This window comes from Petromyzon marinus, chromosome 2, assembly GCF_048934315.1.
Source record: "Petromyzon marinus isolate PM22_M1 ecotype Great Lakes invasive population chromosome 2, UKy_Petmar_22M1.pri1.0, whole genome shotgun sequence".
NCBI classification, from domain to species: Eukaryota; Metazoa; Chordata; class Hyperoartia; order Petromyzontiformes; family Petromyzontidae; genus Petromyzon; species Petromyzon marinus.
In genome coordinates this window covers 1936702-1955713 of record NC_133668.1, presented here as the reverse complement: position 1 = coordinate 1955713, position 19012 = coordinate 1936702, and the positions used below count along the sequence as shown (strand labels likewise).

The following is a 19012-nucleotide window of genomic DNA, read 5'->3' as shown; positions in this document are numbered from 1 at the left end:
TCACACACAGGCATCTCACACATTTATACACACCACCCACACCACCCACACCACCCACACCACCCACCCACACCACCCACACCACCCACACCACCCACCCACAGGCATCTCACACACATCTATACACACCACCCACACCACCCACACCACCCACACCACCCACACCACCCACACCACCCACACCACCCACCCACACCACCCACCCACACCACCCACCCACACCACCCACAGACATCTCACACACATCTATACACACCACCCACACCACCCACCCACAGACATCTCACACACAGGCATCTCACACATTTATACACACCACCCACACCACCCACACCACCCACACCACCCACCCACACCACCCACACCACCCACACCACCCACCCACAGGCATCTCACACACATCTATACACACCACCCACACCACCCACACCACCCACACCACCCACACCACCCACACCACCCACCCACAGACATCTCACACACATCTATACACACCACCCACACCACCCACCCACAGACATCTCACACACATCTATACACACCACCCACACCACCCACCCACACCACCCACCCACAAGCATCTCACACACATCTATACACACCACCCACACCACCCACACCACCCACACCACCCACACCACCCACCCACAGACATCTCACACACATCTATACACACCACCCACACCACCCACACCACCCACCCACAGGCATCTCACACACATCTATACACACCACCCACACCACCCACGCCACCCACCCACAGACATCTCACACACATCTATACACACCACCCACGCCACCCACCCACAGACATCTCACACACATCTATACACACCACCCACACCACCCACGCCACCCACCCACAGACATCTCACACACATCTATACACACCACCCACACCACCCACGCCACCCACCCACAAGCATCTCACACACATCTATACACACCATTCACACCACCCACACCACCCACCCACACCACCCACCCACAGGCATCTCACACACATCTATACACACCACCCACACCACCCACGCCACCCACCCACAGACATCTCACACACATCTATACACACCACCCACACCACCCACGCCACCCACGCCACCCACCCACAGACATCTCACACACATCTATACACACCACCCACGCCACCCACCCACAGACATCTCACACACATCTATACACACCACTCACGACACCCACCCACACCACCCACCCACAGGCATCTCACACACAGGCATCTCACACACATCTATACACACCACCCACGACACCCACGCCACCCACCCATAGACATCTCACACACATCTATACACACCACCCACACCACCCACCCACAAGCATCTCACACACATCTATACACACCACCCACGACACCCACCCACACCACCCACCCACAGGCATCTCACACACATCTATACACACCACTCACACCACCCACCCACAGACATCTCACACACATCTATACACACCACTCACACCACCCACCCACAGGCATCTCACACACATCTATACACACCACTCACACCACCCACCCACAGACATCTCACACACATCTATACACACCACTCACACCACCCACCCACAGGCATCTCACACACATCTATACACACCACCCACGACACCCACCCACACCACCCACCCACAGGCATCTCACACACATCTATACACACCACTCACACCACCCACCCACACCACCCACCCACACCACCCACCCACAGGCATCTCACACACATCTATACACACCACTCACGACACCCACCCACAGGCATCTCACACACATCTATACACACCATTCACGCCACCCACCCACACCACCCACCCACAGGCATCTCACACACATCTATACACACCACCCACACCACCCACCAACACCACCCACCCACAGGCATCTCACACACATCTATACACACCACCCACACCACCCACCCACATCACCCACCCACAGGCATCTCACACACATCTATACACACCACCCACATCACCCACCCACACCACCCACCCACAGGCATCTCACACACATCTATACACACCACCCACATCACCCACCCACACCACCCACCCACAGGCATCTCACACACATCTATACACACCACCCACATCACCCACCCACACCACCCACCCACAGGCATCTCACACACATCTATACACACCACCCACACCACCCACCAACACCACCTCCCCGCGCGTACGCTGAGCGTCGGCCGTCTAGACGGAGCCGTGCACAGGGCGCTCTCCCTCTCTGCCTCTCCTCTCGGCCCCAGACTACCCCGTGTGCAAAGCCACCGAGTTCCAGTGCCAGAACAAGCGCTGCCTCCTCGACAGCAGCTGGGAGTGCGACGGCTTCTTCGACTGCCACGACCACACGGACGAGGCGCCCTTGAACCCGCGCTGCTCCCTCGGCGGTCAGTGGCCGCCCCCTCGCCCGTCCGGCATGCACTGGGCCGGATCAAGTTCGACGGTGGCCCGTGGCCCTTACAGTTCTCGGTTGCGGGGTTGACCGTGCCGACGTTGAACCGAACAAAAAGTATCTTATTGTCCGCACGCAGCACGTAGTAATGACGCTGGTAGTAACGCACATACAGTGAACGAAAAAAATATTTGCTCCCCTGCTGATTTTGTACGTTTGCCCACTGACAAAGAAATGATCAGTCTATAATTTTAATGGTAGGTTTATTTGAACAGTGAGACAGAATAACAACAAAAATATCCAGAAAAACACATGTCAGAAATGTTATGAATTGATTGGCATTTCAATGAGGGAAATAAGTATTTGACCCCTCTCAATCAGAAAGAATTCTGGCTCCCAGGTGTCTTTTATACAGGTAACGAGCTGAGATTAGGAGCACACTCTTAAAGGGAGTGCTCCTAATCTCAGCTTGTTACCTGTATAAAAGACACCTGTCCACAGAAGCAATCAATCAATCAGATTCCAAACTCTCCACCATGGCCAAGACCAAAGAGCTCTCCAAGGATGTCAGGGACAAGATTGTAGACCTATACAAGGCTGGAATGGGCTACAAGACCATTGCCAAGCAGCTTGGTGAGAAGGTGACAACAGTTGGTGCGATTATTCGCAAATCGAAGAAACACAAAAGAACTGTCAATCTCCCTCAGCCTGGGGTTCCATGCAAGATCTCACCTCGTGGAGTTGCAATGATCATTCGAACGGTGAGGAATCAGCCCAGAACTACACGGGAGGATCTTGTCAATGATCTCAAGGCAGCTGGGACCATAGTCACCAAGAAAACGATTGGTAACACACTACGCCGTGAAGGAGTGAAATCTTGCAGCGTAAGCAAGGTCCCTCTGCTCAAGAAAGCACATACATGCCCGTCTGAAGTTTGGCAATGAACATCTGAATGATTCAGAGGACAACTGGGCGAAAGTGTTGTGGTCAGATGAGACCAAAATGGAGCTCTTTGGCATCAACTCAACTCGCCGTGTTTGGAGGAGGAGAAATGTTGCCTATGACCCCAAGAACACCATCCCCACCGTCAAACATGGAGGTGGAAACATTATGCTTTGGGGGTGTTTTTTTTCTGCTAAGGGGACAGGACAACTTCACCGCATCAAAGGGACGATGGATGGGGCCATGTACCGTCAAATCTTGGGTGAGTACTTCCTTCCCTCAGCCAGGGCATTGAAAATGTGTCGTAGATGGGTATTCCAGCATGACAATGACCCAAAACACACGGCCAAGGCAACAAATGAGTGGCTCAATAAGAAGCACATTAAGGTCCTGGAGTGGCCTAGCCAGTCTCCAGACCTTAATCCTATAGAAAATCTGTGGAGGGAGCTGAAGGTTCGAGTTGCCAAACGTCAGCCTCGAAACCTTAATGACTTGGAGAAGATCTGCAAAGATGAGTGGGACAAAATCCCTCCTGAGATGTGTGCAAACCTGGTGGCCAACTACAAGAAACGTCTGACCTCTGTGATTACCATTAAGGGTTTTGCCACCAAACACTAAGTCATGTTTTGCAGAGGGGTCAAATACTTATTTCCCTCATTAAAATGCAAATCAATTTATAACATTTTTGACATGCGTTTTTCTGGATTTTGTTGTTATTCTGTCTCTCACTGTTCAAATAAACCTACCATTAAAATTATAGATTGATCATTTCTTTGTCAGTGGGCAAACGTACAAAATCAGCAGGGGATCAGATACTTTTTTCCCTCACTGTAGTCATGCTTGCAGGTTTAATGAACAAGTGACAATATGGGATTCGCGCTGTATAGTATTGTAATTGTAATTCAACCAGTACGAAGCATATATATTGTGTGGCTCCGTCGTGCGCCAGCGCTCGCCGATTCAGCCTCCCGCCAAGGCCAGGCAGCCCACAAATAGGCTCACGATCAATCTTTCGTGCTGACAACGTTAATTAAAATCTAATCGTGATCATCAGCAGTTACATTCGAGACATTGTTACGCATCAGGAATGGAGGCGCATTAACTCGGAGCGAACGAGCGAATTCTCCCGCGTGCGTCGCGAGCGGCCTGGGGCGCCCTGCTCACCGTGACCTCATGCGAGAGAGAGAGAGAGTGTGTGGGGGGAATGCAAAGATGACGAATCCTGCGTAGTGGTGGCGTTTCCGCACCGGCTCGGCGGTAGAGTTGAGCGGCTTGCGATCGGAATTTCCGTGAGTTCGAAACTTGGTTCTGGTGGGGGGTGGTGGTGGCGGTGGGGGGGGGGGGGTTGACTCGGCACATCATCCCGCGCCTCTGGGGGGGGGGGGGGTCGATAAAATGAGCAACCCGCTCCGTGGGGAAGTCAACAGTGGTTCTCCTGTAGAGAGGCTCGGAGAAAACCTCCCTCGCGTTGGTGACGGCAACAGGGCGCGGGGTTCGGGGTTAAGTGGCGCACGCGCTTTTGACGGCTCAGAGAGACGGTCCGCTGTCGTTGATGAAAAGTGGTTTCTTGTCATTGCCAAATTTGAAGCAAACACTCACATCGTCTAACAGAGACGTGTCCGCTGTTATTTACGCGTTTACTCTTACGCGGCCGTCCCTTGCGCTAGTCGCCGTAATTGTTGGTCGGGTGCCGTGAAGGAGCCGTGGGCCAAGAACGCGGCCGTCAGGAGGCGACGATCGCCGCAGGGAATCTCGTTGGCCGTCTGACCGCGCCGCCGGTCTTGCGTCGCCCTCGCGTCCGCGTACCCCGCCCGCCCGCCCGCCCGCCCGCCCGCCCTCCGTGCGTTCGAAGCCGAGCGATGTTTTTTGTCGTGAGCCAAGCCAATGAAACCGGTCGGCGGTTGTGAATGCCTTTCCTTTTTTTGTTTGTTTGTTGTTTGTTTGTGCGGGTGTGGCTCCTGGTGTGTGGCGAGCGCAGAGAGGAAGTGCAACGACTCGGCGTCGTTCCTGTGCGCCAACGGGCGGTGTGTCGGCGAGTCCCAGCTGTGCGACAACCGCGACAACTGCGAGGACGGCTCTGACGAGCGCAACTGCAACGTCAACGAGTGCTCGGACCGCCGAGTCAGCGGCTGCACCCAGGACTGCATAGATCTCAGGATCGGATACAAGGTCCTCGCCCCCCCCCCCCTTCCCTCCCCACAGCCCCTCGCGTGCCTTGCCTTACGAAGCCGGAGAGTGCTACGTGCGCTGCGAATGGCAATCGATTAGCTGCCAGGTTACAGTCTTAATGCACGTGCATATTTTAGGGTGGTCGTTATGAAAACAAAAAAAATACGATTGGAATTGTTGCTTCTTGTTGTTGAATCGTGCGTGACCTAATCAAAGGATTCGTTCATGAGGCTATCCACATATACAAACGCAGAGACAATTTCAACCGGGAAGATTCTGGTTTAGCAATCATTGGAAGGATTTGATAAACCATTTCGGGTCTTAATTGATTGTTCACGCTTACGGTGGCTTTCAGACCGCATCCATTATTTTTCGTCTCCCCCCTCCTCTTTTCCGAACACAGATGGACTCGTCCATCTGAACAAACTGTCAAATCGCTCTCCGTGGTGCTAACGTTAAAAAAACGCCACTTTTTTTAAATTTTCTTGCTGTGGTTTTCACACCTGATGATGATTGATTGTGTTGCAGTCGAAACGTCGTGAGAATTTTATTGTTTTATATTTTTATTATTTTATTGTTTCCCTTCTACGTGACTTTACCGAGAGAACCAAGAATATAAATGAAAGGCTGTTTAGGAGGTCGCGCTCCCGTGGGCCTTACTTTATATGAGGATCACCCGAACATAGACATATGTAGCGATACCATGCTACATATACTGAGCTCCAGTGTTGGTCTTGAGATGTACCTCCGGGGAGGTCCACGCGCGTGGCGTGCCCGTCGCCGATCGCCGCGCCGGCCGCGGCGCTTCGCCGAACGGACTGCTGACACGCACGATCTCCACACCGACGCAGTGCAAGTGCCGGCCGGGCTTTCAGCTGAAGAACGACGGCAAGACGTGCATCGACGTGGACGAGTGCCGGACCGCGTACCCCTGCAGCCAGACGTGTGTCAACACCCACGGCAGCTTCAAGTGTCTCTGCGAGGACGGTTACAGGGCCCGGGAAAATGACAGCAGCAGCTGCAAGGCCCTCTCTGGTGCGGCGCTGCGACGGCGGGGGGTCGGGGGGGTCGGGGTCATGGGGGGTCGGGTCACGGGGGGTCGGGGTCACGGGGGGTCGGGGTCACGTGGGGGGGGGGGGGGCACGCCCGGCCAACATCGCATCGCATCGTCGAACGTCACCGGCATGGTGCTCGGTTTACGCGGCGTTGCACGGTGACGAGCGGCACAGCGAGTGCGGGAGGGGGGTGAGTGGGGGGGGTGGTTTTGGCGACGACGGCGATGCTGGTTGACTTTCGGTGTTCGCTCCGTGCGCGGCTCACGCAGCCGGGCGCGTCTCGGCGTTACGCGTTCATTGTTTTGCCTGCTTGCCGCAAGACATCCGTTGCCACCCGTGCCAGGTTGCATGCGGTTCGCGTGGACATTACCAAGTAGATGCGGGATGAAGGGAAAAGTGCAGCCCTTCGATCGCTTGCTCACGCCGCTGTTGGTGAAAGAGCCTCTCAAGAGGGTGTTTGGCCTACTCTTTCATACTGGCCACATGTCTTGGAAGAGGGGGAGTACCCACTCATTACCCCAGCCCCACCCACTGTGACGTGCCGACTCACAAAAATAGGAACGAGGTTGAGCTACACACAGCGTCTTGTTGTACGTACGTCTGTTGAACTTCTTTCGCACCGGTCGCAGCCAACCGTGCTGATCACAGGCGCTACTGTCGGTGGCAACGTAAATCAGAGACGTGAAGATTGTGTCGGCGGTGATGATGATGGTGATGGTTGATCGTGATGACGACGCTAAACTTTCAGCTCCCGCGCTTGTCCCCAGATGAGGAAGCAGTGCTGATTTTTGCCAACCGCTACTACCTGCGCAAAGTGAACCTGGACGGCTCCAACTACACCCTGCTCAAGGCGGTGAGCTGCAGGCACCGCACGGCAGCTCGGCCCTGCCCACTTGACCCCCCCCCCTCCTCCCCACCGCTGTGGTGCACACGTTACGTAAACCCGCATTACGTAAAGAGCGTTACGTAAACGCGCGTTAGTGATAGAGGTTGGGGTAGTGATAGGGTTTGGGGTAGTGATAGGGTTTGGGGGTAGTGATAGGGGTAGTGATAAGGGTTGGGGTAGTGATAGGGGTTGGGGTAGTGATAGGGGTAGTGATAGGGGTTGGGGTAGTAATAGGGGTTGGGGTAGTGATAGGGGTTGGGGTAGTGATAGGGGCTGGGGTATTGATAGAGGTTGGGGTAGTGAGAGGGGCTGGGGTAGTGATAGGGGTTGGGGTAGTGATAGGGTTTGGGGTAGTGATAGGGGTTGGGGTAGTGATAGGGGTTGGGGTAGTGATTGGGGTTGGGGTAGTGATTGGGGTAGTGATAGGGGTTGGGGTAGTGATAGACGTTGGGGTAGTGATAGGGGTTGGGGTAGTGATAGGGGTAGTGATCTGGGTTGGGGTAGTGATAGGGGTTGGGGTAGTAATAGGGGTTGGGGTAGTGATAGGGGTAGTGATAGGGGTTGGGGTAGTGATAGGGGTTGGGGTAGTGATAGGGGTTGGGGTAGTGATAGGGGTTGGGGTAGTAATAGGGGTTGGGGTAGTGATTGGGGTAGTGATAGGGGTTGGGGTAGTGATAGGGGTTGGGGTAGGCCTGGTAATAGCTGAGAGACAGGTGTAGGGAGTAGCAGCAGTAGGATGATGGGCTAGGGGGAAGAGATGGGTTTTAAGGGAAGAATGGAAGTAGTTTAGTGATTGAAAGATGGTGGGGAGGAGAGAAGTTCACGTTTATTTGGTTTAACCTGGTGCGAACTCAAGAGACCAGAATATCCTCATTTGCCAGGGGCATAGTCTGCTAGCAGGGGGCAATGAGGGGCCGTCCATAAATGACGTCACGCACCGAGGGGGGGGGGGCGGGTCAGACATTTGTGACGATGTGTGACGATGGGGGTGGGGGGGTTGAGAAATGTGACGTCACATCAAAATGCGCAACTTTAAATAAATATAGACAACACGTTCTATTTAATTAAATAGACTTTTTAAATGAATGTTTTTTTCCTACAACATCAGAGTGCAGCGGCACATTAAATACGCACTACAATGACAATAGTTTAAAGCCATTTGAAGCATGTTTTATTTTTTTGGGTGGGGGGGGGCAGAGCTTTGTGACGTCATATTTGAGGGGGGGTCTGACTTTTTGTGACGCCGTGTGACGAGGGGGGGGGGGGGTGGGTCAAAAATTGTCCAAAATCGCGTGACGTCATTTATGGACAGCTCCCTGATTGTTTTGCAAAGTTCCAATTGAGTAATTTGGTTTGCTGCTGAGCCCCTGATTGTTTTGCAAAGTTCCAATTGAGTAATTGTTTTGCTGCTGAGTTTTCTAATTTGGCAAATTTGGGCTCTGACGCCGGCACGCAAATGACCCCCTCTTGAAAATAACGGCAAGGGACCTTTAATGTTCACGGTGAAGCAGACGGCGCGTTAGTATTTCTACGGTTGTTACACTCAGATGGCCTTACCTGGTAAAATAGAAATAGTTTAAGTTTAGTTTTTTTTATTCGATGCCACGTGGATGCCCGGTCCACCTTAGGTGCCTCTGCCGGACATCGCTGCGCGGCTAAGCAATGAAAAACGAGCATTCGCTTTTCCGTCATGTCTCCGCAGGGCCTGAACAATGCGGTGATGCTCGACTTTGAAGTCAGAGAGCAGCGCGTGTACTGGACCGACGTCACCGCGCTAGGCAGCATGACCCGCCGCATGCACCTCAACGGCTCCGACGTGCAGGTGACGGCCGCTCGTGCCCCGCGAACACCCACCCTGAGGAGCGCCTGTCCGCGCGAGCTCCCCCCGGTACCTAGACGAACGCTCAGTTAAGCGAGACCCCCCCGCGGGCATTACCGGTGGACCGGCATTCAATGGCCTTCCCTCGTCGTGCCGAGAAGGTGGTGGCGGTGCCGGGAATTTCTCCTTGAACCGCTGCATTCCTCGTTAAAACGGGCGCTCCGCCCACCCACAATGCACTCTGTCCCGGCGACGGTGAAAGAGCGGCGATGTACGCGTCCGAGTGAGGACAGAGTTGCGACCTGGAGGGGGGGAACCTGGAGGTGGTGGCGTTCGCACGCAGCCAGCAGCCGCTGCCATCGCACGAACCTCCCCATCGCGCGAACCCCCCACATCACTAAAGCCTTGGCCACCCTTCTCCTTCCCCCGCAGTTATACGAGCGCCCCCGTCACATGAAGCCCTATCGCGCAGGTCGCAGTTACAAGAGAGCCCCACCCGTAACACAATGGCGCAACTGTTGTGGCCACTCGTCCCAGACTCCAGAAGGATGAGGCCCGCCCAACGGTACCGCGTGCGCCGTTTTGATCGTTGTTGCTCAGAGCGTCTAGGTGGTGGCTCGTCTCCTGTTTACAACTCCGAGCCAGTGGTGGACATTCAACAGTGATTTCCCACCCATTAGGAGAATCGCTGTTGACCTCCCCACAAAGTGGTACTCATTTCCATTGACCCCAGAGTGATGATTGGCTGCGTTAACTCACAAACCAGGGCTTGAACCTTCGACTCTTCTGCTTTGCAGGCCGCTCGCTCTACCACCGAGACGGCCCTTAGTAGCCTGCGGCCTTTGCGGTTGACCGATGAAGCAATTTGCCGGAGTCGCCTCGTGGCCTCGTCCCATCTTGTTCCACTGCCATTTTGATAATGATACTTGAGCCTCAATGAGGCATGACTTGGCATTTAAATCAGACGATTAGCAATGTATGCAAGCATGCATGTTGAACTTTTTTTCCACCGTGCGTAGCCAACCGTGGCTAATCTGAGGTGCGGGGAAACGGCAACAAAGCAATGGCAACTTCTTCTTTGAGTTTGGCATTCTGTCATCTGTTCTAATTATATTTTAATATCCTCTTTGTTTGTAATGCAGCTACGGATAAATTCATATTTGCCATTGGCTGCCTGTCATAATGACACTTCCATATCTCCACGCTCGAGGAATAAAAGCTGTCAAAGTAGAGTCTCCCTGGAAACAAGGGGGGTTATCTTTGAGACTCACTCGAGGTTTCAGTATCATGGGTGGTTTATGAGTTTCTTGCCCCGAATCTGGTTTCAGTTATGAATCATTCATGAGGCCTGGTATTTGTATAGAAATGGATGAGACCTTAATTCAACAAAGCAATGGAAATTACATTGGCAGAGTTTTGCATTGCCAGTTTATGTGCACGTAGCGCCTTTTGCAGCCTCACCTGTCCACATCTCAATATGGGGGGGGGGGGGGGGGGGATTAAAAAAAAACTTTATGATGATAGAGCCTATTTATTTTATAACCTTGAGGTTGCCTTTAAAATACTGAAATCATCTACTGCAGTGTGTATATTTGCGGCTGATGGTTAAATACTCATTTCATTGGGGCGGATTCGTAGTGCAATTAGATTCCCAGCCCCGGCTAACGTCGGTGGTGAATGATATCTGAACCGGTCCCGGGCCCCCCTCCCCCCTATCACCAACCCACACTGACTGGCACGGTGAAGTATGGTCAAACTCGCCAGAGACCGACGACGGCATGAGGACGCCTTCATTCCGTAGCGAGTTGACAAAGGGGACCTGCCGCGGACTCTAAAGCGGTTCGCAAAAATCTATTTCGTACCACGACCTCCTGTTGTGTTCAGTTTATTGCCCCCCTCCCCGCACCTCCGGTTATCACGGTTGACTACCTACAGTGCAAAAGAAGTCCAACGTACTGTGCACACGAACGTACAACCGCACGCTGCACCTGTTTGCCTCACAAGCGGCGGAAGATCAAAGGCGGGCCACTGCGTGTGACCGCCGAGACGGCGAACGAGCAACGGGACGCGACGTCGCGTCTCGCCCGTAGCGCCGCTTCGTCAGGCAGCCTCTCGAAGTGTAGCCGCGAAACCACCGCTCGAAGCTGCCACGTGGCTCGCGAACCTCGACAAGTCGAGCCCGGTGTTCTTCACACGGGAATCTAGCGCGGTGTTCTTCACACGAGAATCTAGCGCGGTGTTCTTCACACGATAATCTGGCGCGGTGTTCTTCACACGAGAATCTAGGGCGGTGTTCTTCACACGAGAATCTAGGGCGGTGTTCTTCACACGAGAATCTAGCGCGGTGTTCTTCACACGAGAATCTAGCGCGGTGTTCTTCACATGAGAATCTGGCATGGTGTTCTTCACACGAGAATCTAGGGCGGTGTTCTTCACATGAGAATCTAGCGCGGTGTTCTTCACACGAGAATCTGGCGCAGTGTTCTTCACATGAGAATCTGGCGCGGTGTTCTTCACACGAGAATCTAGGGCGGTGTTCTTCACAGGAAAATCTGGCGCGGTGTTCTTCACACGAGAATCTAGCGTGGTGTTCTTCACACGAGAATCTAGGGCGGTGTTCTTCACACGAGAATCTAGCGCAGTGTTCTTCACACGAGAATCTAGCGCGGTGTTCTTCACACGAGAATCTAGCGCGGTGTTCTTGACACGAGACTCTAGCGCGGTGTTCTTCACACGAGAATCTAGCGCGGTGTTCTTCACACGAGAATCTAGCGCGGTGTTCTTCACACGAGAATCTGGCGCGGTGTTTTTCACACGATAATCTAGCGCGGTGTTCTTCACACGAGAATCTGGCGCGGTGTTCTTCACACGAGAATCTGGCGCGGTGTTCTTCACACGAGAATCTAGCGTGGTGTTCTTCACACGAGAATCTAGCGCGGTGTTCTTCACATGAGACTCTAGCGTGGTGTTCTTCACACGAGAATCTAGCGCGGTGTTCTTCACACAAGAATCTAGGGCGGTGTTCTTCACACGAGAATCTGGCACGGTGTTCTTCACACGAGAATCTAGCGCGGTGTTCTTCACACGAGAATCTAGCGCGGTGTTCTTCACACGAGAATCTATGGCGGTGTTCTTCACACGAGAATCTGGCGCGGTGTTCTTCACACAAGAATATAGCGCGGTGTTCTTCACACGAGAATCTGGCGCGGTGTTCTTCACACGAGAATCTGGCACGGTGTTCTTCACATGAGAATCTAGGGCGGTGTTCTTCACACGAGAATCTGGCGCGGTGTTCTTCACACAAGAATCTAGGGCGGTGTTCTTCACACGAGAATCTGGCACGGTGTTCTTCACACGGGAATCTAGCGCGGTGTTCTTCACACGAGAATCTAGCGCGGTGTTCTTCACACGAGAATCTGGCACGGTGTTCTTCACACGAGAATCTAGGGCGGTGTTCTTCACACGAGAATCTGGCGCGGTGTTCTTCACACAAGAATCTAGGGCGGTGTTCTTCACACGAGAATCTGGCACGGTGTTCTTCACACGAAAATCTAGCACGGTGTTCTTCACACGAGAATCTAGGGCGGTGTTCTTCACACGAGAATCTGGCGGAGTGTTCTTCACACGGGAATCTAGCGTGGTGTTCTTCACACGAGAATCTAGCGCGGTGTTCTTCACACGAGACTCTAGCGCGGTGTTCTTCACACGAGAATCTAGCGCGGTGTTCTTCACACAAGAATCTAGGGCGGTGTTCTTCACACGAGAATCTGGCACGGTGTTCTTCACACGAGAATCTAGCGCGGTGTTCTTCACACGAGAATCTAGCGCGGTGTTCTTCACACGAGAATCTAGGGCGGTGTTCTTCACACGAGAATCTGGCGCGGTGTTCTTCACACAAGAATCTAGCGCGGTGTTCTTCACACGAGAATCTGGCGCGGTGTTCTTCACACGAGAATCTGGCACGGTGTTCTTCACATGAGAATCTAGGGCGGTGTTCTTCACACGAGAATCTGGCGCGGTGTTCTTCACACAAGAATCTAGGGCGGTGTTCTTCACACGAGAATCTGGCACGGTGTTCTTCACACGGGAATCTAGCGCGGTGTTCTTCACACGAGAATCTAGCGCGGTGTTCTTCACACGAGAATCTAGCGCGGTGTTCTTCACACGAGAATCTGGCACGGTGTTCTTCACACGAGAATCTAGGGCGGTGTTCTTCACACGAGAATCTGGCGCGGTGTTCTTCACACAAGAATCTAGGGCGGTGTTCTTCACACGAGAATCTGGCACGGTGTTCTTCACACGAAAATCTAGCGCGGTGTTCTTCACACGAGACTCTAGCGCGGTGTTCTTCACACGAGAATCTAGCGCGGTGTTCTTCACACAAGAATCTAGGGCGGTGTTCTTCACACGAGAATCTGGCACGGTGTTCTTCACACGAGAATCTAGCGCGGTGTTCTTCACACGAGAATCTAGCGCGGTGTTCTTCACACGAGAATCTAGGGCGGTGTTCTTCACACGAGAATCTGGCGCGGTGTTCTTCACACAAGAATCTAGCGCGGTGTTCTTCACACGAGAATCTGGCGCGGTGTTCTTCACACGAGAATCTGGCACGGTGTTCTTCACATGAGAATCTAGGGCGGTGTTCTTCACACGAGAATCTGGCGCGGTGTTCTTCACACAAGAATCTAGGGCGGTGTTCTTCACACGAGAATCTGGCACGGTGTTCTTCACACGGGAATCTAGCGCGGTGTTCTTCACATGAGAATCTAGCGCGGTGTTCTTCACACGAGAATCTAGCGCGGTGTTCTTCACACGAGAATCTGGCACGGTGTTCTTCACACGAGAATCTAGGGCGGTGTTCTTCACACGAGAATCTGGCGCGGTGTTCTTCACACAAGAATCTAGGGCGGTGTTCTTCACACGAGAATCTGGCACGGTGTTCTTCACACGAAAATCTAGCGTGGTGTTCTTCACACGAGAATCTGGCGCAGTGTTCTTCACACGAGAATCTAGGGTGGTGTTCTTCACACGAAAATCTAGCGCGGTGTTCTTCACATGAGAATCTAGCGCGGTGTTCTGCACATGAGAATCTGGCGCGGTGTTCTTCACACGATAATCTAGGGCGGTGTTCTTCACACAAAAATCTAGCGCGGTGTTCTTCACATGAGAATCTGGCGCAGTGTTCGTCACACGAAAATCTAGCGCGGTGTTCTTCACATGAGAATCTAGCGCGGTGTTCTGCACATGAGAATCTGGCGCGGTGTTCTTCACACGATAATCTAGGGCGGTGTTCTTCACTCCAGAATCTGGCGCGGTGTTCTTCACACGAGAATCTGACGCGGTGTTCTTCACTGATTTTCTGGGGGGGTGGCATTGTCGCTGATCAGACAACATCAGTGTGAGGGCCGCCACACCGCCTCCAAGACAAAATAACCATTCACGTGTTGTGTTTTGTCGGGGACCCGCACATCAGGGGGCCGCACGAAAGGCCACCAGGGGGCAGCCAGTGGCCCGCGGGCCTTGCAATAAAGAACCCTGCTCTAGCCCGGACGCAAGACGAAGAAAATTAACTGTTAATTTTAATTGCTAATCACTGCGAAAGTTTTCAGGATACGTGTCGATATGAATAATAATAATAACAATAGTCATGGACATCCTCAGGGCCTGCTTGGTGTGCGCGGCCAACTCTTTTTCAGCGTCCTCACGAGGGATACAGATTGAGCGTTCAGAGAGAAGAGGAAAAACATTCCCATGCATGAGTTAACAGTAAACATTCCGTGCAGCTTACTTAGAAACCTACTTGCTGCACAGCCTCCCTAGATGCACCTCAATGGCCTGCGCCCAGTGTGATCTCTGCCACGCTCCGCCAAACCAATTGCAGAGTCGCATGGATCATCGCTGTACGCTAAACTTGACGGCCGGGAGGTGCGCGCGCAATAAGCTGAAAAGAAACGTTCACTCGGTTATTTATCCACTCATTTCACACGGTGCCCGGTTTTACAGGCTAACCGTCGTTAAAAAAAATTATCTTCCAATACGGCGCCACTGGCGATGCGCTGATGTGACCAGTCCTCATCCGCCCCACCCGCCTCTCTGTGTGTTTGTCTGTCTCTCTCCCCGTGGGCGAGTCTCTGCAGATCTTGCACCAGAGTGTAAACTCTGAGGACGAGCACGGGGTGGGTCTAAGGTCGACTGCTTTATCTCGCTTTGTGTGTCGTTCTTGTGGCACGTTGTCCCGCGGGCATGCTGCAGTGTTTATCTCTCTCTCTGTGTGTCCCCCTGTCATCGACGCCACTTCCCTTACTGAGTCACAGTGGGAGAGAGAGGGGGGGGCGTCAGACGAAGGGTGCGGTGCCCCCCACACCCCCTCACTCCCTCTGGTGGCCGAAGCTACGAGTTGGGGGCAGGGTGTCCTTGACAACCACCCTGAGAGCTATGCTGTCAAGCACAGCGTGAAAGACTAACAACAGTTATTTTGCGAAGACGGAGCGCGCCCCTACAGCGTTAAATGCTCGAGACCGTGAGCGTAACGGTGAATAATAGCCCATAGGTGCGACCGTGCCAGACAAATCACAGTATTGGGATGCCTCCAGCTGACCGATTGCCGCACCCCATGAGCTGATATAATGTCGTCACTACGCCACTGCTGGGGATAAACCTGTTTGAGCAACGTGGCTCGGCCTGCCTCAGCAGCAGCGTCCACACGGAGGGCAACTTCAGGCAACCCCCATTGGCATCTGTTTACCAACACTCGTGGCTTATGCGTTGCATGCGGATAAAAGATAAAAAAGGGGGGAAATTTTTTGTAAACCTTTCTCGAGATGACGTGGGGTGGACCGTGTCTGTTGTTGGCCTCTGTTCGTTCGTGTTGCCGGCATGCTTTGTGGTTTTCTTTGTGTGTGTGCGTGTGTGTACCGCCATAAGCCCAATGTACGTTTGAAAAAGACAATTGCGTTTTGTTTATGGACTCGCCTTTGAATGGGCGCGCTCCCGGCTCGCGCATCGGCGTGAAGGCCTCTCGCTCACGGCGCCGCCTGCACGGGTTGCCCGCTCCGGGGCCACCTCCATTGCGTCAGTGGAGACCCTCCTTGCCGCACGCACAGGTCCTTCACCGGACGAGCCTGAGCAACCTGGACGGCCTGGCAGTCGACTGGGTCGGCCAGAACCTGTACTGGTGTGACAAGGGGCGCGACACCATCGAGGTGTCGCGCCTGGACGGGCGCTACGGCGCCGTGCTGCTCGGCTCCGGCCTCCAGGAGCCCCGGGCCCTCGCCGTCGACCCCCCGAGAGGGTGAGACGCGGAGCCGATGCCGTCAGCCGGGCCGTGGGTTTGTCTCGTGCTGCTCGCATTGTCTGCGGCCTGCTCGCCCGAGAGCACGCTGACCGCATCATCTTGATCATCGTCATCATCATCATCACTCTGCTCACAATCTACAGGGACGCACCACAACTGTGTGTGTTGTCATCTCGGGATCATCTCAAGTCCCTGTGGGACAAGCTCTTCGACTTGGCTGCTGAGATGGTGGGACTGAGTTCAGATCATGCAGCATAGGCCCAAGTGCTTCAACTATAGCATAATTCCCACCATAATAAAGGTATCGCCATGTGCAGTATCCGGCAATGACGTTTTCCGACCCAGGCATGAGGGCGACCTGCGATGAGGTGTGTTCTTGTAAGGATGCTGGTGGGACACTGTAGAAGAGGATCTTGAACATCGTCTCGAGGAAGGAAGCGATGGCTGGCCGTGGTGACGTGATCAACATCGGCCCACGGCGACCTCTTGACCTTGCGAGGAGGAGGGAGCCGACGGTCACGCGTCTCCCCTGTGCTCCAGGTACCTGTACTGGACGGACTGGGGCAAGCATCCGCACATCGGCCGCGTGGGAATGGACGGGTCCAACCGCAGCGTGATCATCGGCTCGCACATCACCTGGCCCAACGGCCTCACGCTCGACTACGTCAACGAGCGCATCTACTGGGCGGACGCGCGCGACGACTACATCCAGTTCGCGGACATGGACGGAGCCAACCGGCACACAGGTGCTCGCCGGAGACGCTGGCGCATCGCCACTCGTGTCGATGGACGCGGAGGGCTCCGTCGATCGGCACGGGCAGCTCCTTTGGGGGAGGAGGGGGGGGGGGCATGTTCGGGAAATGCGATGTTAGCAGACTCTTTAGGGGGGGTTAAAGAAAAATAACTTTATTGTTACCAGGACAACTCAAAATCAGTGCAAGATCGAATCCAGGTCATGGTTCCATTTAGCCCATCATCCGTTTGGGGTCAACAAGATAAGCACCGCTGTGTGGGAAGTCAATGGTTGTTGTCCTATGGATGAACTGGTCGCTGCCATATGACTGTGGATCAATACCAGGAGCTCAGGGCCATCAATAGAATATGAGCACCACCCATATACAGACAGTGCTCGGCTTCACATGGATTGCAACTATGAATGCGGAACGTAACTCAAAAATCATTCACCACGTTCAGTGCAGACGAACGAAGGGCAATTGCCCAAGATGGCAAACTACTGTTATTGCAAAATGTTAACAACGAATGTGCGGTGTGTTTTTATTTTATTTTATTCTCTTTACCACTGCCGTAATAATACGTCGGATTACATTGTTATTTTTTATTAAAACTCTTTCTGCGGGGCTCGCATGTATCGGCTCATTTTTATTCCCCCCCCCCCCCCCCCACTTTAAACTTGGGCAGTCGTGAACCAGGACATCCCGCATATCTTCGCACTGTCGCTCTTTGAGGACCACATCTACTGGACGGACTGGGAGTCTAAGACGGTGAACCGAGCGCACAAGAGCACGGGCGCTGATCGGACGATCATCATCAAAACCCTGCACCGGCCCATGGATCTGCACGTGTACCACCCATCTCGCCAGCCTGACGGTACTGCGTCTCACCTCCCCACGTGTACCACTCATCCTGGCCATTCTAATATCCTGCTGTTTGAACTCCTATTCGAAGTTCTCACGGCTGTCTATTCCAATTATTTCTTTGCTTTTAACATTTCTTTCGAGTGGTGCTTTTGAATGTTTCACTTATTGCCATGTATCTCAACGCAATGCCCCTCGCCAACAAGTCTGAACGAGACCACGTGTCCTCACCTCCAATGTCTTACTCTTCATTGTATCTTCAGTCAGTTTTGTCTTTCGTTATTTTCCTTTCCAGTCCCCAACCATCCTTGCAAGACGAACAACGCGGGCTGCAGTAACCTGTGCCTCGTGTCGCCCGGAGGGGCGTACAAATGTGCCTGTCCAACCAACTTCTACCTGGCCAACGACCATCACACCTGCCTGTCCAACTGCACCGCCAGCCAGGTGAGGTGGAGCTGCTTACCCGACACACCGACACCATCCCTGTGGTGCCGGGCGATGTCCTTCACCTGGATATAAAACCCTCTGCCACCCGACAGGGCCAATCAAATCGAGTCGTCACTTGGGCAAATGTGACATTTTGGTTTGTTCGTTTTTTTTTCTCCAGCAAACACCGCAGTATTGAAAATCAACTTTTTATGGTCGTTTTGGTCGCCGTGTTTCGCTGGAGATTATGTCCAGCATTTTCAGGTGTTAACACAACTGAGCTTTTTGGTTCGCACTTTTTGTTAACACTGCCGATTGCCACGGTTAGCTACGTACGGTGCGAAAGAAGCTCAACATGGCACATACAAAGCAAACACGGAATACAAACATTTTAAATCTATAACCTACACAGTATGAAT

General features: G+C 53.4%; 1 protein-coding gene across 7 annotated transcripts in view; it reads left to right on the top strand.

Moving 5' to 3' along the window:
* Nucleotides 1-19012, top strand: part of LOC116949636 (prolow-density lipoprotein receptor-related protein 1-like) — a 289619-nt gene that overhangs the window by 244153 nt on the left and 26454 nt on the right. For 5 of the 7 annotated variants that reach the window (XM_076069024.1, XM_032967186.2, XM_032967167.2 and 2 more), the window contains 10 exons: nucleotides 2262-2402; nucleotides 5328-5518; nucleotides 6370-6553; nucleotides 7341-7426; nucleotides 9162-9281; nucleotides 15416-15454; nucleotides 16382-16569; nucleotides 17113-17318; nucleotides 17992-18180; nucleotides 18463-18611. In XM_076069024.1, coding sequence (XP_075925139.1) covers nucleotides 2262-2402; nucleotides 5328-5518; nucleotides 6370-6553; nucleotides 7341-7426; nucleotides 9162-9281; nucleotides 15416-15454; nucleotides 16382-16569; nucleotides 17113-17318; nucleotides 17992-18180; nucleotides 18463-18611 — 1493 coding nt within the window. The remainder of the gene's footprint in view (nucleotides 1-2261; nucleotides 2403-5327; nucleotides 5519-6369; nucleotides 6554-7340; nucleotides 7427-9161; nucleotides 9282-15415; nucleotides 15455-16381; nucleotides 16570-17112; nucleotides 17319-17991; nucleotides 18181-18462; nucleotides 18612-19012) is intronic. The other 2 variants (XM_032967210.2, XM_032967177.2) reach the window with 1 other exon arrangement.